The following is a 26,076-nucleotide window of genomic DNA, read 5'->3' as shown; positions in this document are numbered from 1 at the left end:
ATGTTCAAAGCAAGAGAAACGCCTAGCCACACCCTCCCCCCCGGCCAACTTGTTGCCTTATAAAATGAACCTTGGTTCAGGTATGTGCAATTTGAACTCAAGAAAATCAGTTACAGAGAAAAAAACATGAGATTAAGAAGCACATTTCTTATTTTACCTTGTAGTTAATTCAGACCTAAATTTCTATGGGGTTAATTTGATTATTTTAATATTGTAAAAAGTGTCTATCCCTTAATTCACATTTTCTACCTGGAAAATGATACCCATATGGATTTTTTCCTTACATTTCTGTCAACTTTAAATATGAAATGCTGTGTTTCTAAAGTTTTAGATAAAATCCTTTTCTTTTATTGCTTGAAGGCACTCATATCTTAAGTACAACCTCTATGTTAATCTTTGTGGACCCTTGGATTTACTACACATCAAAAAAAAGTTAAAAAGTAAATACAGCATTAGGTGGAAAAATAGATGCTTCTATGACTCATTTTGGGTATCATGAGAATCATATACAACGAAATGTCTACTTTCAAAACTATAAATATAATGAAATTCTTTAAAACCTAGCATATGCTGCTTCAAATGAGACTCAGTTTTGAACAGATGTCCCCTTAGACCTGTTATATTAAGACTGAAATTACTAAATCAGCATTAGATGTTTTTAAACTTAGAGCCATATTTGCCACTGATTTTTATTCAAAGCTCCCTCAGGCGTCAGTGGAAGATGCATGCATGGAAAAATGGCATAATATGTATCCTAGTTTTATTTATTTCATATGTATACAGCAGTATAAAATAATTTATTACATTTACACTCATTTTACTTATGTATTATTATAGCATTCACAGTAACAAACACTATAGTTAAGATTGAAACTCATCTTTAGTTATAATACCCTGTTTTCACTCACAGATAACTGTCTCAAAAATGTGTTTAGAGCTGAAATTCCCTGCTTACTTTCAGCTCTAGCATGTATGAATGTATTGGAAGTCTGAGTTCTATCATTCAGAAATTTTTGAGTCTCATGTGAAATTTAGTATTTTTTGAATGATGAATGCAAGATTTTTATGCAACTCAAAAACATCTGGAGAGTAAAACTTCAAACTAAGCATGTGACAAATTTTCAAGAAATAAAAGCAATTTTTCTAATGTTACAAATACTTAAAAAATAACAGTGATTAGAAATACATGCATGCACACTAAAAGTATTAGAATTTTAGTCGTATTATTGCCTGCAATACTCTGGCGGCACCCATCTACCCGCATTCTTACAGAATGCTATAATCTAAAACCTATGCCAAGATTTGAAGAAAAAAATACTCTACTGAACAGTTTCACAAATTACTGTATAAGGATTTTGTCTGACTTCACAGAGGGATGTTTCTTGAAGTACTAACAATATATAAAATAATTTTACTACTTCATGGTGTAAAAAATATGGAATTCCATTATTTTCTGTTTTTCCTTGTTAAAAAGGAACATAAAAGGATGTTAAGTGCAAAGCCTTTACCACTACAAAATTAGACTTGAAAAAGATAAAGAACCCAAGAAATTGTAATATGAAAAATATAAGATTTTCAGAAAAATCATCAAGTATACCAATATTTTAAGTATTTTTGAGTTCCTTGGGTATCAATAGCACACATAGAAAAATGAGGGGGGAAAATACATGCAATGACAAATAACAGTGCTATGATCAGTCAGTAACTTAAATACTTTTCTTGATCTTGCTGAACTTTTGCCACATTCTGCCTGAGTAATTGTTTTAAAGATTAACTGAGCTCCAGTAAACAATGTTTAGAAGGTAAAATGGTACAATTAATGTACAGTTGTTAAAGATTATGTTGAGAATTGTGAGATTCTTTTTCCTCCTCTTAATTGAAGAAGCAAGATAGCTTCTATAATACAGAGAATCTGATGGCAAATTACAACCCAATTAACAAATAAAACAATGAGAAATTAAAATATTCAAATATTCAACTATAGTTCTTAATTTGCAATGTTTGATAAAGGCATTGCATTTAATATCTTTATAAAATAAAATACACATTTCCTTAATATTTGCCGAGAAAAGATGACACACATATTGACACTATTATATCTGTGAAGTAATTCTGATGTGATATTTAAATATGATTTAAGATGATTTCACCAAACTATGTTCACACGTTAAAAATTAGAATTCTACATGTGGATGAAATATTTTCTAAAAATTGTCTTTTGACATACCTTTGAAACATTAAGACACTGTTTCCACAGGAAATTTTTTTTTGACTTTGACTGCTCTAAAACTAACCATGTTAACAAGGAGTAAATGACATGATTATTTTTTTTCTGAAATAATTTATTGATGAAATACTGTCTAATAAGATGGATATTATTTTTCTTTGATGTATATAAAATTATGTAAGATTGGATATTAGAATGACCAGATTAAATAGAAAGCCTATTCTAAAATTCCTTGATATATTAATCTAGTAAATGCTTAATTAGAAACTTTCATTATTTGTTGGTTGCACTTTCCATTTTATAGTACCCCTCATGGGAAGAAAACATTTTAACCAACTTACTAGAATCATATCCTTACTCTGCTGTAACTTCTAATTTACTTTGGATGCAACAGATAGTTGATTAATGACCTAATAATTTAGCATTTTATCCTTAAACAATACTATTTGTCCCCCAAATTAGGAAGAAGTTCTGGTTTTGGTTTTGTAGATTGATGGTGTAATTTAAGAACTAAAATGTAAGTTAGTATAACTGGTTACTAGGATATATGAAAATAACTAATACACAAATATATAATATAAAAAGTTGGTTCAAGGGAGATTATATACAATGATATAAAAGGTTAAATAATTAAAGAAAATGTCTTTGAAGTAAGTGACTTAATATAATTACTATACATGAAGTGAGCATAATCTTATTTTCAATGCATGCAGTAAGGAAGATGGATGTGGATATTCATCCATGATTGCAAAATGATGCATGAAACGTTTTAATTAAAGCAGAGTGACTCAACAAGAAAATCATTTTCTTGTTAAACAAAAGAATTGGAACAAATAGATTTTTTTCCTGTTAAATTATGTATAAACATTTCCTTACTAAAATAGTCTATCATTCAAAATACTAATGTAGTAGCAATGCCAACAGTTTAAGAAAATGTTACTGCTGCACTTAGTGAATTTATGTGCTTTTTGTATTACATATGATCTGTTAGCTTCATATATGTTTAAAGAGACTTCGAAAGGCTGGAACATTACATACATTATTTTGATATATGAACTGACTGGAATATGATATATTAATATCTAATTTGATAACAGTCAAATGAGAGATACCAATATATCACTCTAAATGTACATATCAGGACCTAAGTGTGTGTGTGTGTGTGTGTGTGTATGTGTGTGTGTGTGTCTATATGCATTTTAATGTTAAATCTAAGGAAAAATTTCCACTTAAGTTACATAAAATGTGATGAAGAACATTTGTCAAGTGTTAAGTTTTAGTCTATTCTTTAATAACACAGTGCAGCTCAAATTGTCATTGAATATAAGATCAGTTAAAAATTAAGGGAAGTATTTCAAAACAGGTTTCTAATTTGAACTGGGCAAACATTTTGCTATAATGTTGAAGGTTTGATATAATGTTTTGATATAATGTTTTAAAGGGTGAGGGGAGCTGTGACAATTTTGTTTTTTCCTTGAAAGATTATCTTACATTGTCTGATTTTTTTCCCCTCTCTCCAATGTGTTCTAACCAGCATAAACAGTAGAAAAAATATATAAAAGAAAGGAAAGTGCTTCTTACTAAATTTAATAATTAATATTGTTGACATAAAAGTAAAAGGCAAGCTTAACTTTTGAAGGCTGACTCATGAAGAATTTTTTCATTAATCAAACACTGACTACATTTAAGCTATAAAATTTTCACATGGAATACTGAAACAAAAATGTAACATGTTTCTATCTCTAAATTTATCTTAAATTTAGAGATCTTTCATATTTTAGTTATTCTTTACCAGTTCAGATGTTTATATATCTCCATATATTCATATAGAGTTATAGATGTTATATTCATGTGTAATTAAGTCACAAAACTATGTAAAACTATGCAAAATAAAATTCTGTGTGAGTTATATGACTGATGACTTCTTAAAATAGTAATCTTCAGTTACATATTTTACACCACAAAATGTACAGACACCCAGTTTTTTTTTTTTCTAACAACAAATACAGGTGAATTTATCGATTCTTTATAAAAGCTTTAAGTGATTCTAAATTCAAAGCCATAGAAATAGAATCAGATTCATGTAGATTGTTAGATAGTTTGATAGTACATAGTCAGTGCTCTGTCTGATAACATTAATAGCTACGTCTTTGGCATTGAAAATTCAGTATGAGTTTTTGACAAAATTTTGTAGCTTAGAGCATCATTTTCTTTTAAACAAGGAAAAACAGGGTTGAGTAAGATATGAAAATTGGGAGAAAACTATTAATGATTTTTTCTTAGTAAGTTTGTCGCTGGGACCCTGAATTACCTTTTATTTTATTGTATTATGTGGACTGTATGCATCCATTTAAAAACCAACTGAGTTGTACCACATTTTAGGAAAATTATATAATATAATATATATATTTTATATTTATTTAGAAGCTTTGAAATAGTACAGTAAACACTTTGCAACACGGTGTATAAACTACAGAATGTCTTTGATATTTTGTGGGTCTTCAGAATACAACATTTTTTATAACCCACAGGTGAAAAGAACATAATCACAATTTCCCTTGTAAAGTTGGAATAGTTTGGGGGACACTTGATCACACAAAAATAATATAAAACAGTCAAGTTTAAAACAGTGATATTGCATTTATAATGCACAAATTTCCTTTATCTTTATGACTGGCTTCTCGAGGTGAATATAAACATCTAAAGGGCTCAGTGACATTTGGAGAGAGAAAGATAGATAGTGCTGTAAACAGGCACACACTGATCGGGGAGGCAAAATCAGTTGCCTCTAAAGTTTCTACAGTTCTGCACATTTCAACTCATTTCTCAGGCCTGCTGAGAGCAATTAGGTCCTATAATTGGCCATGATGACTCCGCCCGAAATCTAAATCAGTTACACATGACTAACTGGATGGCCAAGATAATGAAGTTGAAAAGTTGATGCTTTTGTTGGTCGACTTTGTGCAAATCATGCTGCTTCAGGTAAGTCCTGTAGAATTGACTAGCATATCCTTTTCCGTGCTGTGAAAAAGAAAGAAAAATACTCTAAGAAAAATAGGTTGATTTTTGGAGTTTAGAATTACATGTAATTGTAAAAGAAAGAAATACAATTAGAAACTAGTTGTACCCTCATACCAAACACATGTAGTGTCAAACTTTTTCACTGCTAGTAGTCATAGCCATTCTGTTGTTTGGTATTCTGAAAATGATAATTTTGATATTCTTATAAATTAGTTTTGCATGGGAAATGGATATTTTATATACCAAAGACGAAATTTGTCAAGATTTAACTTCTTAAAGTTATCTAAATAAAACAATCCCTACACTTCATTATGTAAGAGTATAGGAAAAAAAAATGTGTGGCCCTTACATTTCTAGAAAATGTCTCTAGCAAAATCTATAAATAGCTTGTTTTATATTTAATTTCATAAATTATAAATTATATATTTTAAACCAATATTTATTACAGAAAATGGTACCAGGAAGTATTTATGTAGTTAAATAATTTAAAGATGACTCACATTTTCTAGGTTTATTTAATCTCATTTATAAAATTTCAAAACCAAGTCTTTTTATGGTCCATACATTTTTTTAAAGTATTCTTATTTATGAGAATCAGTTTTCTCACAAAGGAATTAATAAAGGCAAAGGGGAGAAAAATATTATCAAATTTGTTCCAGTTATATAAAATATATTAAATTACAAAGCACAATGCCCAGATTTGATTGTCCAGATTTCATAATTTTAAGTATTTTATTTGTAATGATAAATAATATTTCTTCCCTTATCCATAAACTTTGTAATATTTGACCATAAGCACAATGAGAGCAGTTGTATCATATCAATCAGTATGTGGCACATAACAGACGTATAATAAAAATGTGCTGAAAATAAAGCTAGTTGAATTTAGATAAAATTTTCATATATCTCATTAAAAGTTACAAAGCACATTAAGTAGCAAAACTGAATTATTTTAATTTCATAAATCGTTGCTTTTTTTAAACAAAGATAAGAACACATTGATCTTCTCAACCTTATTCTCTGGTATTTCAACTCATTTCAAGTCTATCTAATTATCTATTTATCCTCATTTATTTTTCCTCAAAAGCTTAGTTTCTGATCATGAAACAGTTGTTTACTAGTTCACCATTTAGCAGGCACATCAATTAAAACCATAGAGTCAGCCAGATGTGGTGGCTCTCGCCGGTAATCCCAGCAATTTGGAAGGCCGAGGTGGGTGGGTCACCTGAGGTCAGGAGTTTGAAACCAGTCTGGCCAACATGGTGAATCCTTGTCTCTACTAAAAATACAAAATATTAGCCTGGCATGGTGGTGGGCGCCTATAATCCCAGCTACTGTGGAGGCTGAGGCAGGAGAATTGCTTGAACCCAGGAGGCAGAGGTTGCAGTGAGCCAAGATCGTGCCATTGCACTCCAGCCTGTGAGACAAGAGCGAAACTCCATCTCAAACAACAACAACAACAACAACAACAACAAAAACCATAGCAGTCAGGCACTATCATCAACAGAAATGAAAATGAAAATAAATATCTACATGTATTATGTAGTATAATAACTAGTATTGAAAGTAATCAGAACATATTTTGTAATATTATATGATATCAAGAAGTATAAAATGAATTTGATACAATATTGTACCACACAGTAGCCAGGTCATAATATTCCACAGAATATTCTACAAGTAAATGGAATTATTATTTTAATGGAATGAAATCCTATTTTTCTGTGTCCTTGAGTTCAAACTGTTTCATGAGAAACTTACATGTGAAATAATTCAAATAAATGTGTACACCAATCAGAATTGAAAATTATTCAATAAATTAGAAGAGTGAAACCATAGAAGTTCAAGTTTATAAAATGACTCAGAGCAAATCATTACGGTCACCAAATAATTTGTTGTCCAAACTGGACCCACTGGTGAATGAAAAGAAATACTATCATTACTTACAGAAGATTTTGTGCTTTCTAGACAACCAAGGAAAATATTGTCACCTACAAATAATATTACTTCTTTCAAAATAAGCCGGGTTGGGGCCTTTATTTTTAATAGTAAAAATCAGAAAATGCTGATTTAGAGGAAACATTCTTTTCTTAGTTCAAGAACAAAAGAAACTCAGGAGTGGCCTATAGTCAACCTATAAACTAATTCATTATGTCAAAAAACTAATATACTGAAAAACTACATCTTAGTATAAATTCAGAAAGTAGTCAACTGAGCATATGTTTAGAGTATAAAATATCATTTCTAGTTCTTATGGCTTAAAAGCCATTAACATAAATATTATATGTTCACTTGATTTAGTTAGGATACAAAAAGAAATTGTTTCTTTTTAATAAAAGAAAGTATTAATATGGTACACAGTTATAAGAACACAGAAGCTTAACATATGTTATACTCAATATCTTAAATATAAACTTAAAAGACATCTTCTAATTGCTGCTTAGAGTTACATGTTTTTTTTTTTTAAAGTTCACTATTCTACTTGTCTGAATAATACACCTATTCTACTTGTCTGAATAATTTAATCACCTTTTATTAAATTTACTTCCTCCCACCTATGCGTTAATTCAGTAATGCAGATTTGGATAGGACGAATATAAGATCTGAACTTAGATCTGATCTAAGTTCTGAAGGTCAGAACTAATTAGATTGAGGAAGGAAAATTTCCTCCATGTCAGAAGTTAATCGTACATTTGTGAAGAGTTATCCCTCAGTATCTGTGAGGGCCTGGTTCCAGGTTGCCCCCCAAATCGGAGGATGCTCAAGTCCCTTATAAATGGCCTGTAGTGTATGCATATATCCTATGCATGTCCTCCTAAATATGCTAAATTATCTTCAGGTTACTTACAACATCTAATATAATGCCTAACAGCAGGCACATCACTTTGTTCACATAAATTCAAGGTAGTACTCAGTGCATGACAAATTAGAGTTTTGCTTTTTGAAACTTTGCAGGACTTTTTTTTCCAAATATTTTTAATCCACAGTTGATTGAATCCACAGATAAGGAGTACAAGGATGCAGAGGAGCCAAAATCCTGCCAACCTAGAAATAGTTTATACTATTACTAAAGTTTTAGTCACATCCGCTTTATTTCAAACCTTTTAAGGGTTGAGTTTAAACACTGAATAACTATTATTCTTGGCTGGGCATGATGGCTCACGCCTGTAATTCCAACACTTTGGGAGGCCGAGGCCGGTGGATCACTTGAGCCCAGGAGTTTGAGACCAGCCTGACCAACATGTCGAAAGCCCGTCTCTACTAGAAATACAAAAGTTAGTAGGGTTTAGTGTCACAGGCCTATAATCCCAGCTACTCCGGAGGCTGAGGAACAAGAATTGTTTGAATCTGTGAAGTGGAGGTTGCAATGAGCTGAGATCCTGCCACTGCACTCCAGCCTAGGAGAGAGAGCAAGGCTCTGCCTCAAAAAACAAACAAAACCTATTATTCTTTTAGCGTTGTATGGGCTAATGTTGGACAAGTAGCAAGCAAATATTATCTGACCCTCCCCACAAAAAAAATATTAATTGATGACATTTTAGAGCCAGTACCAGGACAATTATTCCAGTGTTAAGTAACATGGAACATTTGCTGATGCATTTCAGGTTCGACAGAATGAGTCAAATACACAGAGAATCTCTATGTTTTCTAATGTATTCTATGTATGTTTTGGAATTATCAAAGCATACTCGGAGAATTTCTTTTTCTTTTTATTTCACAAAAGCATTTTTTTCTTGTGATGCATCAACATGTAGGGAATTGGTCACTCGATGGGAAAGAAGGTTTTATTTTCAATCAAATAAAATCAGAAGTAATAGGAAAAGGATTGTGTTCCTTTTCAATTTTATTCATTCAGTGCATTTATTCTTCATAGTGAGTCATAAATGCTAGATTAAGACAATTATCTTAATATCTAAACACTAGGTGAAAATGTATCCTTAATGGAAAAGAGATTCTCAAATATCTACCTTCTCATAACTTAGCATAGATATAATTTTTAATAAAAATTCCATGGTGTATATTTTTTCCTTATATTGTGGAATCCTATTTTTGCCTTTTATAATTTGCAACTGATATTAAGCTATGAGAAAAAATTAAATACTTAAATTAATATTTTAAGGTATTAAATTGACTAATAACTTAAGACAACTATCACATGTATGTTGCAAAAATAATTGTAAAATTGTCAGTACTGATATACTATTTATTGCATGTAATTGCCTGGTAAAAATTATCTTACATAATACATTAAAATAAAAATTTTATAAATTGAATATTCACATTGTCAAACTTGCAAAAGAGGAAAGAAAATACACTTTATACTTTATGATTGTATAAACCTCAGACACTAAAGAAATACATTAAGTTTATGAAATAATCTATTTCTGCAATTTAAAGAAAGGACACCCTTCAAATATCTCTGATGCCTGAGACTCTCCACTGCAGTGAAAAATTTCCGGAGGCTGAGATCAGTAACCTATTCCAGAGCTTATCCAAGTGTTCAATAAGCCTCATCATCAGGACACTTCTTTACATATAAATGCATCTAGCGTACAAGAACTTGAACACATTCCCCCCTGTGGAAGTCAGAAATATCTGTTCTCTGCTCTATGTAAAAGCACATCACACACTTCAGAATAGTTTTAAAGTAAGTCTCCATTAGAAATTTGTACAGATAATCCATTCTTTTAACTTTCCTCTGTCTTAATCTTGAGTCATGTTTAAGGGTTCCCTTTAAAATCTTTTTGAATTTTTTTTTTTCAGTTTAACCTTACATCCAGAAATAAGCACAGTAGTGTTAACTATTAAAAGAGGGTAACTGCTTGATTTTTTATTTACCTTCCATTTGAACACTCATATTTGCTTTTATTTTTTAAAATATAGTTGTATATTGTTTGGACTTTAAATCATTATCTTTCTCTCCCCAGACATTATGAATAGATTAGATTTTAAATTTAAATATATATGAATCTATGTAAATACATATTTACATAGATTTTTATACAATATATATTTATATATTATTTACATAGATTTATAATATATATATATTTAAAAACCTTGATTACTTTGGTTTATTTATTTATTTATTTATTTTTGAGATAGAGTCTCGCTCTGGTATGCAGTGGTGCAATCCTGGCTCACTGCAACCTCAGCTTCCCGGGTTCAGGCGATTCTTCTGTCTCAGATTACTAAGTAGCTGGGATTATGCATGCGCACCACCACGCCAGGCTAATTTTTGTAATTTTAGTAGAGACAGGGTTTCACCATGTTGCCCAGGCTGGTCTCAAACTTCTGGCCTCAAATGATCTGCTCACCTGGGTCTCCCAAAGTCCTGAAATTACAGGCATGAGCCACTGTGCCTCACCAAACTATGTTCTTAATTTTAATTCATAAGGTTCATACTCTCTTACACTAAATGTGTTTTTTTCCTTTCACCAGACAGAATGCTTTAATGCTTTTTTATTCTATTTTGACAGAGATAAGACATTATAGAACATAGGTGGAAAACAGGAATTTGGAGATTGTAGTATTATAATATGTACTATATGTAAACCTGATTAATCTTTTAGAAAGTAAATCTCATAAAATAAATGACTCAAACAATCCTTTAGACCATTAATGTGAGAAATACATAGTAAAGCCAGGTATTGATTTTTACTTTAGTTATATGTATATAGAATACTTACAGCATAGTTTGCAATGAATAGTTATTAAATTAGAATTTAAATCCAGGGATATTTAAAAATAAGAAAATAGGCAAACACAGTTTTGTAAAATAGAAATATGCATCAATGGATGAATAAAATGTATCATTTCAAATAGAAGAGAGAAGCATGTTGAGCATAATAATTGTATCATAGACATTCTCATTCTAGCAACTCTGGCAGCCTTAAATAGTTGGCCATCTCTCCTAAAATTCTAATGTTACCGTTGTGGGAGAGACTATTTACCACTTCAAGCTCTGAGTTAAAAATGGATCCATCCTAATTTTCTCACCTAGCAGAGTGTGTGCAATGAATAAACTTATTTCATAATCTGTGAGGTACCTTCCGAATCAAGTAGAGTTGACATACTGTGAAAGGCCCTAAATTTACTACCAAGACAATTTCAGATATTAGTATTGATCAGTGTTTATTTTTAAACCAAATTTCATTGCTAGGCAAAGGACTTAACAGCTTTAAAAATAGGAGCTTTTATTTGTCCAAAAGTGTACTACACAGATACAATGGTATACAATTACCCTCACATAGCTTTGTATGACAAAGTGAATCAACTGAAACATTACAGATATTTTTTTCTAGATAGAAGATCAGCAGGCACTTAGAAATTTCTATATGTGTGTGTGTGCGTGCATATATGTGTATGTGTAAATCAAAACTACCTTGTCACAAGGCAATAGTATATTTACAACTGTTTCACCAGGAAATATCTACCCAGTGGATTAGTGCAACTATGCCAACTACTCTCATATTATTAAGAGAATAGATGCAGTTATAGTAACTCAGTTTTGTTTGATTTAATAATACCTCTAATTAATTATATGAATCAACAGTGCTTTTAACTATGACAAAAACTAGTGATAGTGTATTAACTCCTATAGTCAAAACGCTTTGAATATTATTATTTGAATTGACTTGAGGAAGATATCTAAAAACACAGAGTAATCATTTTTAACTTTTCCATTTAGAAACAAGAATTGTCAGTATTCTAAAGATCTGTTTTTGAAACTCTAAAAACATTAAACTTTTATATTAAAATATTTGTTTAAAAAAGAAGCCAAGACAATGTACTAGCATAGAAATTTGTAAAATGTTCTTGAACTTAGTTCAAGTTTCTCTAAAAATGTGAAAAATTATGTTCTAGAAGCGTAATAAATTTTTCCTCAGGAGAAAAATAACAGGATATGACCCTAACCTAGCCCCTTTGGGCACCATACCATTCAACAAACAGAACACCATCGCCCAATTAGTATCTCAAAGTAAAGTTTGGAGACTGAATTATTTTTCACATGTGCTGACCCTATACTGGTGTATATTGAGGAAATGTAAATATAATATATCTTTCTCTGCATGTTTATAATATCACTGACGATTTTTCTGGAATCCTTCATCACAGCCCAATAAAATACGGAAATTGGGATTTGTTGTAGAAATATTTGAAAATAGCATTGTTTACATTAGCAATGAAGTACCCTTAAAATTTATTTTGAAGACAATTCCCTCAGTTATATCTTACTTTAATAACAACAAAGGATACTTTCATTTAAGTTACTGTATCAGTATCCTGTGTATCTGAAGTTCCAACAAAATATCCATACTTAAAAAAATACGCAGTTCTTTTTTTTGAGAAGCGCAGAGCTGATAATATTTAGTGATATTTAGGCACTTACTTTTCAAGTGTTTTCCTTCAAAAAAAATTATAAGAAGACTAAATTAGCACATTTCCTGTGAGGTTGAAATTAGCACTGATTTTCAAAACAGAAAGCATGAAAATCCTGAATGGGATTGGTCATTCTCGTAATTACAGGAATGTTGTGCTTGTATAAGCGTATTTGCACCTATTGTATCACAATATTTACTCCAAATACTTGTGATGTGCACCACTTCATCTTTTATATGAAAACCAAGTGTAAATTCCAACAAAGTAAGATGAGAAAAAAAATACAAGTAAATAATAAGACCTTCATTAAAAAATATATAGCTGTGTAGCTAAAGTATTATCCATCAACAACCTACTTAAAAAAGGGTAAAGTTTCAAAATAATTTACCCACAACCAAACAGATTTAAGACACATAAACAATTGGAAGCTCTGGGTTGATAAATATTTCTAAACAGCCTATTCAAAGATACATTCAAAGAAGACACAACACATACAACTTAGAAACAGTGTGTAAATGTATGGCTATTTGCATACTTGATGTTCAGATTTCCCCTAACATAATTTGGTTACTTCTATGTCAAGGCAAGTAGAAGGTTAAAAGCAGGAAGGACAGACTAAGAAGGGGGTTAAAAAGGTTCACACACTGAAAACTGGCCACAGAGAAGAGATGTAGAAAAAACAACACGGCACTAAAGCACCAAGACTATACGTTCTGATAACCCCTTGAGTTGGGTTGCCATAAAAAGTACAGAGGGCCCAATAACACTTGAATTTCAGATAAACAACGAATGAATCATTTTTAGTAGGTGTATGTCTCATAGAATATTTGGGTGCCAAGTATATTTTATTTGTTAAGTCTGGCAATGCTGTCCTCAGGGCATCTACTTCATGATAGCACAGATGACACTACTTACCACTAAAGCCAAAAAAAAAAAAATGTTGCATTGTGTTTTTAAATTATAATATAGGACTAGTTCGTATAATAAGTTCTCTATATATCTGTGTCAAAATAATTTAAAATTAAGGCATGTGAGTTCAGAAAGAGATAAAAAAACATAATTAAGTTATCTAGAATATAAATTTTTAATGATTAATTTTCTAATTATCATATATTGTATAATCTTAACTGTTATTTAAATTATTTCCTTGATTACGATTAAATTTTATCCCCATGTTTTGAGTGAAATTTTTGTTTTGGTGAGATGGATAGCGCATATTAAATCAATAATATTTCTTCTTGGTGTAATAGGTATAATTTTTAATTGCCTATCCTAGAATGAAAGCCTGGGTACATACTTTAGTTTTAGTTATACTCTAGAAACTCATTAAACCACCTCCTTTTCTTCCTTTCAATTTAACCTGTCATCAGATAATTAGAGATTTGAAAAACTGATAAGCAATGAATTAAACTTGGCTTTAAAAAAAACACAAAAATGCTTAATTATTGAAACAAGATAATATGCTTATTAAAGGTTAAAATTCATTTAATTACATTCTAATTAGATGCCAAGATTTAGATCCTTAAATCATTATGTTACTTTTGGAAACTTTAAACTTGGTGTTCAATTAGAGATCATGTAAATTATTATAAACATTTAATTACATAGCAAAGTAAAAATATTGCATTATATATTTACTATCTATGCAAAGTATTACAATAAATTTAAATAAAAGTTCAAATTTTAATTAATCAATCTTTGTTGGGGCCAGTAAAGAATTCTAGTCAAACAGTTTTGAAAATGCATACTTATATATATGCATTATTATTAAACTATCAGAAGTGTACAAAACTACCTATATATCTCATAATAATGTTCTCATAAAGAAAGTAAAATTCTTCAACATGATATTTAAAAAACAGCATCTGACGTACCCATTCATTACTACAATGCCATAAAACAGATATAACTTATGCAATAATGACGATAAGTAAGAATGTCATATACATACAAACTGTTACATAAAAACTTCAGAAACCTGAAGGAAAAGTCAGATGAATCGCCTCCAGCCATAGGTATCCCGTACTATCAACAACCTCATGTTCATAAATATTATACATATCCACAATGGCTCACCCATTATGTTTATATTTAAGATAACTTTATATTTACTTACTGTTTACGTATATGTTTGCAAATGATACGTGGCAGACAATTGAAAAGGAAATAGCTTAGTGAAATTAGCCGGGAGTGATGGTGAAACATGAACTTTAAGGACTTGTGAAAGAGAAAGTGATATGTCAGAAGAAAGAATAAAAGAACTAGTATAGATAAGGCCAGAATAAAAACAGAAAATTAAGAAAATCTGAAAGAAGATAAAATACAGCGGAGATTATTTAGGACTGGAAATGGTTAAGATTTTTTGTTGCTTTAGTTTGCTTTTTAAAATGTTATTCAGGGGCTACTGTAATTTTATTATTTATCTAAGTCAGGGTAGAGGTCTAGACTAAGTACCTTGAAGAAAAAAGAATTGCACCTCATTTCCATTCAGAATATTTCATTTACTGATTCATTGCTGTAGTCTATAAGCATTTCTGGGCTTCTACTTTATCCCAGGCACAGTTATGGAACATGGAACCTTTACATGGAGCACATGATTCAGCTCTAAAAGATCTTACACTCCAATGGACCAAAAATTGTTTCACAAACTATTCTAAAGACAGCAATTACGTATAAGAGTCTATAAGACGTTACAGTTAGAGTGTCTGTATCTCAGTGTCTGAGAAGTCTTCTCATTAAAAGTAAAATAAATTGAATCTTGATTGATGAGTAAGAGACGGTCATGCAGATGAATGGAGAGAAAAGCGGGTTTTCAGATGAGAGAGGATGCCAGAAGAACAGAATGTCTAAACACACAAGGGCTTAAGAAAAAGTATCCATGAAGAAGCTGACCAATCATTAAATGATGTGAAACAGAAATGTAGGCAGAGCTTAAGTATAAAAGTCTTTAAAAACTAGAATAAATATGGAGGTTACTGTGGCTCCAACAGAGAGCCTCAAAGATGTATTAAGAAGAGAACATGAGTCAAATGTTTTGGAGAAATAGTCTAATTAGTTAATATTTATAGCTAGATAGTAAAGGAGAGGAGTCCTCATTGCTTTTGGTAAGCTAGTTAGAAAGGACTGGATTTGAGGAATACAAAGTAAATGCCTGCTTTCTCACAGAGCACAGTGGGAGAACTCAGGGTTAATACTTTCCATATCTGGATGTAAGTTTGCATTCCATTACTCTAAATCTTCAAAATGTAACAAAACACTGCACTCACAAAGACTGCCTGAATACTGATTCTAAGGATGACTGTGAAAGGAAAAAAGTGATGAAATGAGATGCTCAAAGAAGGGATTCCATGCCACTGTCTCAAGCCTCGGGTATTTCCCACAGCAACAAAACCTAGGAACCTATAGAAGAGTACAGGATTTTTTTCCCATAACATTTAATGAAGAAAAAATAAGGCACATAATGATCACAGACTAATACTGAATTCACTTTATAACCGTGAGACTGAAACTTTTTAAAATAAATAATTGCTTCTAGGTTTCTTCTTTCATAGAGAGACATTTATGTCTCTCTATGAGGTCTCTTACCCTAGGAAGTAAACCTTACCCTAGAAAGATCTGGTCTGCAACTCACAGAATTAGTAAAGACATATGGATAATTTGAATTACGGCATTTCAAATAACATACTTTAAGTGATTAAAAGTAACATACATTTGATTAAATCTCTCCTATGCAAAAATAACCCCTGCTACATTTCAATTTAACAATATTTTAAGTTATCATCTTTCCTCACGTCTATTTTTTGCTTCCAAAATTTTTAATTAAAAAAAAAAAAAAAAAGGCCGGGCAGGGTGGCTCATATCTGTAATCCCAGCACTTTGGGAGGCCAAGGCAAGCTGATCACCTGAAGTCGGGAGTTCGAGACCAGCCTGACCAACATGGAGAAACCTCATCTCTATTAAAAATACAAAATTAGCCATTTGTGGTTGCACATGCCTGTAATCCCAGCTACTTGGGAGGCTGAGGCAGGAGAATCACTTGAACCCGGAGGCAGAGGTTGCGGTGAGCCAAGAGCACGCCATTGCACTCTAGCCTGGGCAACAAGAACGAAAAAAAAAAAAAAGAAAGGACACTGGCTTTTTGTGCCGTCTCAATAAATGTTAGCTACTATTACTATTGGTACTATTACTCAAAACGTGTCTTGGTCTATCCAAAACAACTTTTAAATCTTAACCTTCACTATACCTCTGGATATATCTGATAGATTGGACAAGTTAGAAGATTTACTTCTCCATATTTATTATTTGCTCTCTAATTCCGCATTTTGGTGCATGCACTTTCCTGCTGCTAGAATACCCTTGGTCTCTATCCATTAAAAATCACACAGATAGTGCTTGAATAGTGGCCCCAAAGTGAGTTCTACATATTCTTCCTTGATTACACTGTAAAGAGTCTTTCTCAAAGATAACCAAAGATATTTTATTCTAATAAATTAAATATCATATTCCTCTGTAAATGAGATGATAAACTTAACATAGACTCATTGAAAACTAGTGCATTTTGATAAAAGGAAAATGCTTAATTGCAGGTGACTACAGTAATTATATTCACAAGCATATTAGATTAAAAAACAATTACATTTATTTAATATTTAACTTCTTCCACAGCTAGAAACAGCAATTAAATGCAAAAGCCTTGTCACTGTATAAAAAATGAGAATTTTTTTTCTTTTCATATGAGAAATAAACATAAATGAGAATGATTCTGAAATGAAATTAGGCACTAAAACTTAGTTGTTAGGTATCTTGTTATTTGGGCAAAATAGTGATATATATGCAAAACTGATGTAGAAGTTAGAAGACAGAAACACATAGAATAAAAAAACATGAGAATTACACAGAGAGCCCAATGAATAAACTACAAGCTGAAACTAAAGTTTGGGTGGTTTTTTAGGTGTTTTTTCAAAGGGGTTTGTGACACTATTTGTTAGTTCTGTATCACATTGAAAGACAAAGATACAAAAATATAAATAGAAAGCTGATTGAGAGAATCAGGTTTACCAGATAATAATATTTTGGTGAAGAACAAAGAGGCAAAAGTATCTCTAGGCTTTTATGTGTTCAAATACTGATCTGTGACAGATATATATATATTTGCTATATGTTACAGAAAGACATGGTTTTCCGTATTAACAGATGACTTGCATTTACTTTAAGCATTTTAGGGCATCTGTGTCTTTTACACAGGGCTATCAGGACACAATAGGATAACAATATCTTGTATAAGGCTAGAATTTGCACCAATGTGCCAATACAATTCTCTAAACATAGACGAGTCAAATTCTATACGGACATTGATTTTCATCATTTTAATTTCTTTTTGCCTGAGCAAATAGAAATCCTTTTTCTACAATTATCAAATATAATATGCTACTTCCTACACTGAAATAAAAATCTGTTGCTTGTATTCTTCAGATGATTTTCACTGTTGTACATAACGAAGTATCTTTAGTTATTATAAGTATACAAGTTAAGTAAAATAATGAGAATGTGAAATTTTAAAAGTTATAATCATGCTTTGTGATTAACACATGAAACAAATGAAGCTTAACCTTTGCTGAGTATTATGTATTTAGTTCTATAATGTCTGTTCCATTGGTTTCTTGGATGGAACAGGAAAATAAGGAGACTGTACTTTTAAAATATGTATTATGTGAAAGAATATATATACTGCAGATGTAAAATAGTGATATATAGTGAAAAGAATATTTGGAGTCTGATTTTTCTCTGGGAGTAAAAGAGAGCATAATTAGTTCTATTTAAGCCCAGAATTGTAATTTTGTCCATACACAGACTGATGTCATTGTTCCAATTTTAACTGAATATATGGTTGCCTTGAACACTTAATGAGTGCTTCTTTTGGGCAGGCACTCACTGCTTTAAACATGTTAAATAATTTAATTTCCACAATGAGCTTTGAAGGAACTATGTCGCAGATGCAGAAAAGGAATTATAGGAAGGTTAAAGAAATTAGAGAGGTCCCACAGATAGTAGCTGGCTGAGTCAGTAGTTGAAACCTGGTTGACTGACCCCATAACTGGTGCTCTTCACCACATTGCTTCTCTGATGTGAGAACATGTACAAAGGTCACTCATAAATCCATAGTATGCTATAAGTTCAATGGAATTAAAAGCATACTTGGAGAGCAAAATAAAATATGATATCTTCTAAAATTAAAAGTTCCAAGCTATAAAAATGGTAAAATTTGTGATGCTTATGGAAAAACTGTTCTGAAATCAATAAGAACAGGGCATGTTTCAAACATGTATTTACTTAGTATACCACATCCAACCAGGTGAGCAGGTTGTGCTTCAGGCACATTTTAAAGCTGAAAACTTTTCAGGAGTAATCCAATATGCCCAAGGCTGGTTTATTCATTGCTAAAAATCTCAAAGGAAGACTGTTGATTTGCATGAGGTTTAGGGAAGGGAAGGAGGATACAATAATTCAAAATACTTTTGCATTTTTTCATGTTTTGCATTTTTCAATGTTTCTAGGATGACCCAGAGCATATCACACTGAGAAAACCTCATTGGAATATTTTTATTTGTGCAGTAGGTACAGATCACTTAACATCAAGTGAGGATGCATTGGGCTATGTGTGGTCAATAGTAATTAAGTTGATCTAATTCCCTTTACATTATCAATCAGAGTTCTGACAGTATTTATTTTTATTTTTCCTGTGGAGAGCTCTTAAGAGTATTTCAGTTTATTTGACTATTATATTGGTATTTTAAATTAAAATATTAATCTTATTTCCATATATCAGCCTGTGATGAGTTCATGAAACATAAGCATTTTCCTATACTCCAGGCCACGAGAACATTTATATAATCTAGTTCCAGGCCAAACAAAACTGAAGACCACTGTGCTTGGAATACAGTTGTGACCAACAATGAGTTTTCTTGAATGTGGGTCACACTGTTCTTGTCAGTAGCTTGGGAAGACTTGCTTAAAGCAGCTGGTTAAAAAGTGTTTATTTACAGTTTTAAATTGTTATGGTGCTTCTTTACAATAAATAATACCACTAAAAATAATAGGGCCAATTGATGTCCCTTTGAAATTAGAGAGGAAAGTAAGTTAAAGAAGAAGAAACTTAAAATATTAGAAAAAAGAACACAGACTTAAAATTAACTTCAAAACAATACAATGTGCCTTTGTAACTACTTTAGATGTTTCCTTGAAAAAAAAAAAGGTAATCTTTCTCTATATTGGATATATAAGCACACTTTTTATAAGCATTATGAAAACAATTTCTACAAAAATTACTACAAAGAGTGATTTACATTATCAAGGAATATATTACTAGATTTCAAGCTCAATTTTAACTGTGAGAGGCAAATATTAAATTATTCAATGTTAAGTATTTGCTAAAAATAATTCTAATATAAGCCTGAATGTTTAATTTTTGTAATAATTTCAATAGGCATTAATATTATGTTGTCATAACTTGAGAAATAATTATCTTCACACCACTCCATAATATAACTTAAAATTATAGATTTCCTCAATCATTAGCTTAATTCAAGCTCTAAGAAGTTAGAGTTCACTCCAATCCATCAAAAAAGGCATTTCTGCATTGTCTAATACCAGTCATTTTGCCTATATAAAATTAAGTATATTTATATAATAATATAAAATATTTATAAATTGATTCTAAAATTATTTACTATAGCCTATTTCACAGGACTTACTGTGATCCTTGACAGAAGAGAACTGTCACCTTGTAACAATTTACAAAAATGATATCTTTATTTTGTCTTATTTCATTTACTCATGCCTATAAAATGGACACTCAGTAGGTAATTACTTCTGTTATTACTAAATTTAGTATTAATGTTTAGCCAATGTAAGTTTTCCATTTTATTATTTTCTCTTTCCTTTTATTTTTCTGAAATGTATGACTAATTCATGCTTCCACATTACCAAGTTAGGCTATATTATAATTTAATCTCCAAACATCAACTCCAGATAGAATAATTGTATATGGCATATAAGACCTGCTTGCTATATCTTCCAAAGTGATGAAGAAAGCATGTATTCCTTCTAGGTTTAAGGGTAGCAGGCAATTATGACTTTGAATGATTAATAAGGGGTGTTTCCTTTTTATTTAATTGTCAGTCGTTCTATACTAACTGCCACCATGGATTGCCTTAAACTTCAATAGAGGATGATGTGACACCAAAAGTGAAAATTCTCATTATAAGAGAAATAAGCCAATGTAGTAAAGAGAAGACTCCATATTAGACAAGGTTAAGATATTTTTCATCTAGAGTCAACTGACTTTGTTGTACAATAATAGCTTAATGTGTAAACTATTATTACATACAATATGAAGTTTTAAACCTGCGAGTTATGATGCATACTTTTTAATATACACAATCTATGGTATTTATTACATATGTACATATTTGACATTTTCATACTCAACATTTATACTCTATGCATCTCCCTAAATCTCTTTCTAAAATTACAATATCTTAATTTTTGTTCCTGGACATTTCATTCTCCATTGCAATTCAACATGTGAGATGAGAAAAAAAAAAAGACTTTAGGAAACTAAATTTTTTTCCTCTAAAAAATTCCAAAGAAAGAAAGATAAAGTCATTCCCAGAGAAACAGGAAGGGAGGGAAATGAAATCAATGCTTTTTCAATTGTCTCTTCTTCATCTTCAAGTAAATTGAACCCTTCTCTCCTTTGCCAGATGCAGATGAGGAAAGGCATTTTGTGTGAAAATACAACGCAGGGCTAGAACGTGATATTTCACCAAATCAAAGATGGCATATGCATACGTATGTAGTTTACAAAGCTTTCTAGGTAAAATGTTTCCATATCCCTCAGGAGCAAGAACCAATGTCAAGGTTAGGATATTTCCTGTAATGTGTAATTTAAATCTCACAGGAGCTATATAGATCCATTCCCCCTTTTCTGCTCTCCATAAAGACAGATTAACTGATTACCATCTTATCTGTGTATCATTTGTTTAAATACTTAACATTTATTATGTCACCTCTTTACTTTTCCTCTCAATTCACAATTCCTTGAGCCATTTAAACTCTCTTCAGATACGCTATTTCCCAAAATGTTAATCTCTTTACTCTATTTAAAATTTCCTTTATGCATCATAGTCCACAATTTGTCACAATCTTCTAATATGTGTTCAAAGAAAAATGAAATACAAACATCTCATTTTTTCTACTCTTTTGCTAGTAGATGGTATTCAAGTTAATATATTTTAAATATTTGTTGCTATAAAAGCCATTAAGTTAACAAAGGATTACATTTCAGTCAATAAGACATGAAGACAAGCATAAAGCATTTCTGATAGACTAGCCATAAAGAGAACTCCAAAGATAGAGAAATTATATCCAAGGAGAACACTATATCTTCCAAAATGATGAAGAAAGCATGTATCACTTCTAGGTTTAAGGGTAGGAGGCAATGTGACTTTGGATAATTAATGCTAACTAAATTGTCTTCTTTGCTCACACACTGGTATATATTTAGGCTCTGCAGATGTTTTTTCCCTATATTATCAAGGAAATCACTGGCTATTAAATTTGAGTGGAACTCAAACATACTCCATTATTTCTCCAATTATATCAAGTTTAAACCCCAGAAAAACTAATTTTTGGTTACAGACTAGGATAGTAGTAATGCTTCGGGTAGTAGTAACTCTAAGTGGGCAAAAGAATGGATTTCTTGACATACTATAGTGGTAATATTTTGGCTACAGGACATATTATGTGACAATGTTTTGGTAACTATACAGGTGTACTCATTTTGTAAAAATTTCTTGAGTTATACATTTATGATTTTTGTACTTTTCTATACGCATATTGTACCTTGATTAAAATTTTTTAAAATAAAAAAATTGCTACCTGTAAAGCTGATTTCAGTCATGAATCAAATCAATTGGAAATATAAGTAATATTAATATATGTGAGAAAATTATGGAAATTTAAATAATAAGTAGATAACCAATGATAGTAAAAAAACTTATTTTTAAGAAGAAATATTGCTCTTGTGGTTATGTTAAAAACTGTATCTTTTACAAGCAAAGTGTAAACATTAATGGATTAAATGGTAGAATCCTTATGGATTTGCTTTGAAACATCTGAATGAAGGAGCAGTTTTATCAGTGTTTGGATGAAACAAGTTTGGTCAAGAGTTGATTCTTTAAGCTGAGCAATGGAAAACCTGAAAGATTTAGTACACTATTCTCTATACCATTGTATGCTTGAAATTATTCATCATTTAAAAATATTTAAAAATATTGCTTATGAGAACTCTTTAGATTTGTATAATATTGTCCTCTGTTACCATTGTTTTTTTTAAAAAGATTGAGGTAAGTAAAGAATCAGGATAAAGATATTTCATGACCTCTAATGTAATCATCTGATGTGCATTTCTAAAGAAAATAGACCTAAAATCTGTACTACCAGTGACTAACAGGGCAGTTAATTCTGGAATCAGAACTAGGCTTATTAATGGTGAAAATAATACACAAGAATTTTATCCTAATTTTTCAGGTCAGCCTCAAGTTTCCTATACATTTTCTAAGCATACAATGTCTGGCAACTGCCAAGCTGTAACATGAACTCTCATATCTATAGACTTATTCCTACCATTCATATTAAATCTACCTGTGAAACATTTAAGCTTACATACACCATCAGGTGTATATCATCATGACAAATTTATTATATCTATTTTGTCTACTGTTGCCATTGTTGGCTCAGAACTTTCTACTATGTTTTGCACTTTAAGAAACAAACCCATATCTTTTATTGGAAGAGGCGAGCTCTTCTATCTTGACTATTTCTGTATCCAAGGTGATTCAGAATTTAATCCAGAAAATATATATTTAATATTGATTTTAGTTATATGTTACTTCTATGTTTATGTCTTGTTTAAAGAAACGTAATTGAAAAATATGATGAAAACATTTTAAAATACGTTTTTATGGAATAAAGTGGTAATTTTCAGCCCAAATATAGTGACTGACATATAGATGTGCCTTAAAACACTTGGTGATAAACTAAAGCTAATTTTCTAGTTTGCGCAAAATATATGATGAATATCAAACACAGGTAATATTGGAATCTAGTGTAAGATTCAGGCCAATCTTAAGGTGGGGAAAACCACCTACTGACTACAACATTTTTACTAGCAGTTAAAAATACTGCCTTTCTCATAATACATAAACACTAGTACCAGAAACCTGTTTCATCTACAGTGTCATAGTTTATTTTGCCATACTTAAGCACTGTAAACTTAACAATCAGTACCTTAAAAAAAAAAATAGACTACCCAGGCGGGGTGGTTCGTACCTCTAATCCCAACACTTTGGGAGGCCCAGGCCAAGAGATAGAGACCATCTGGGCTAACAGGATGACACCCCGTCTCTACTAAAAATACAAAAAATTAGCCGGGTGTGATGGCATGTGCCTGTAGTTCCCAGCTACTCGGAAGGCTGATGCAGGAAGATCCCTTGAACCTGGGAGGTGGAGGTTGCAGTGAGCTGAGATCGCACCACTGCACTCCAGCCTGGGTGACAGAGCGAGACTTCATCTCAAAAAAAAAAAAAAAAAAAAAAAAAAGAATATACTAAAATGCTAAAATGAATTGAATCATGTATCTGTTTCTCAACAAGCACCATATTGTCATGTTAACAGCTTCTGATAATAAAGTAGCCATTAGTTAAATACATTGACTCCTATCTCCTATGTTGCACATAATCAAAGTTTGTTCCATAGATATAATTAAAAATTAAATATAACTGATTAAAAATGTAATGATTCTATATGGGATTTAAATGTATATGAGTGTATCCATATGACTGAATCAAGAAACTAGAACATATAAAATGAATTTATAATCCCTTATTGAATGACTTGAAGTTATCATTGATAATTCAGACTAACACTGTGTTGTATATATATACAGACACTTTATCAAAGTTAATTTCAAATATTGCCTCTTCAATCCATACAGTCAAAAGAATTGTATCTCTAAGAGAAAGGGTATGAGTAAGTGTCTTACTATTACCATACATAATGTATATACATTATGTCATATAAGGTACAAATTATAGAATCATAAATAAAATCCTGATTTTTATCTGCAAAATTTCTACCTTATAATTTGTTTTTAATCTATGTTTTTGGTATGTAATTATGTTTTGGGAGACAAGGTTTTTGAATTTCCTACACTCTCCTCACCTAAATTGAAGTAGGTCAAGCTAATTTACAGTGACTAGGAAGTCTTATTAAAACTCAATACAAACCTAAAATATTTTGTTACACTCCAGGAAACATTAAAATGACTCACATTATGCAGAGTTTAATCTTAATTCAGTCATGTTATTTAATCTTGAACAGTGAATCTCAGAGTTCGAAACAGTTTCTAATCTTTATTATCTAAATGACACTATCTAATTTCTATTAAAAGGATTGAAGATGACGAAGACTCACCCAAAAAATGTGTGGCACATTGAGTATTGTATAATGTTTAATGATATTTATAGGCAATTGAATTTGTAGATTCCAGACTTATTTACAATATCTTTATAACTTAACATATTCAAATTTTGACTCATATATCTTCAGTATGATGAGGCAGGAAAAAATTCCCAAGTAGGTATTTCTTTTCATTGAATAATTCTGTTTATATTCTAATTGATAGTCTTACTTTGTTAAGCTCATATGATAGACAAATGCTTACACAGTTTTATATCAATGTACAAAATAAGAAAGAGGATGAAAATGATCTGTAATATAAAATGAGGTATATAATAATATTAATATGCTAAATGTTAATTCTAAGAAGTCCTAAATATGCATGACATAAACTGCTTTGAAAAGCAGTTGAAGAGTCATACTAAAGAGCTATAAAATATTGAATAAAAGTATAATTAACTTTTATTGATTATGTTTTCTCTACATGCCCTTAAATGACAATATTTTACTTAACCATTTATTTGTGAACTCAAAAACGTAATTTTAAAATGTAAATAAATAAATCCTACATGGGAATTAAATAAAGAAAAAAAGTGACTAAACTAGAGGAAAACATAAACCTCTTAGTTTTATAAAAAGATGAAACATGAGAGCTAACATATTAAGTTGCTAGTAAATAAAAGAAAGATGGTATTGCAGATGGGGAAGAATGGGGAGTAATCAAAATTCTAAGAGTGTTAAGAAATATGAAACAATTTAACTCTGCCTTAGGATATGAAATAAGTTCTTAGAACAAATCAAAAGAAGTTTAAAATCTCAAAGTCCTGAAACACTCCATGATATTTTACACAAACACACTAGTTGGGTGCATTTCAATAGCTTGAATTAGTTTAAATTCTACTTCCCCATGTAAAAATCTGTAGGTG

At 30.9% G+C, this 26,076-nt stretch overlaps 1 protein-coding gene across 2 annotated transcripts in view; it reads right to left on the bottom strand.

Annotated features, from left to right (window-relative positions):
* The window catches only part of PCDH10 (protocadherin 10), a 59,313-nt gene that overhangs the window by 13,291 nt on the left and 19,946 nt on the right, over nucleotides 1-26,076 (bottom strand). The window contains exon 5 of one of the 2 annotated variants that reach the window (XM_002804195.4): nucleotides 2,379-5,248. The exons of the other annotated variant lie outside the window; for it this stretch is intronic. Within the exon in view, the coding sequence (XP_002804241.3) occupies nucleotides 5,229-5,248 (20 nt within the window). The 3' untranslated portion in view covers nucleotides 2,379-5,228. Of the gene's footprint in view, nucleotides 1-2,378; nucleotides 5,249-26,076 lie in introns of those variants that run through there. 2 annotated transcript variants of the gene reach the window in all.

Source organism: Macaca mulatta, chromosome 5 (assembly GCF_049350105.2).
Source record: "Macaca mulatta isolate MMU2019108-1 chromosome 5, T2T-MMU8v2.0, whole genome shotgun sequence".
Taxonomy (NCBI): Eukaryota; Metazoa; Chordata; class Mammalia; order Primates; family Cercopithecidae; genus Macaca; species Macaca mulatta.
The sequence above is the reverse complement of the archived record's forward strand: the minus strand, read 5'-3'. Positions and strand labels throughout refer to the sequence as shown.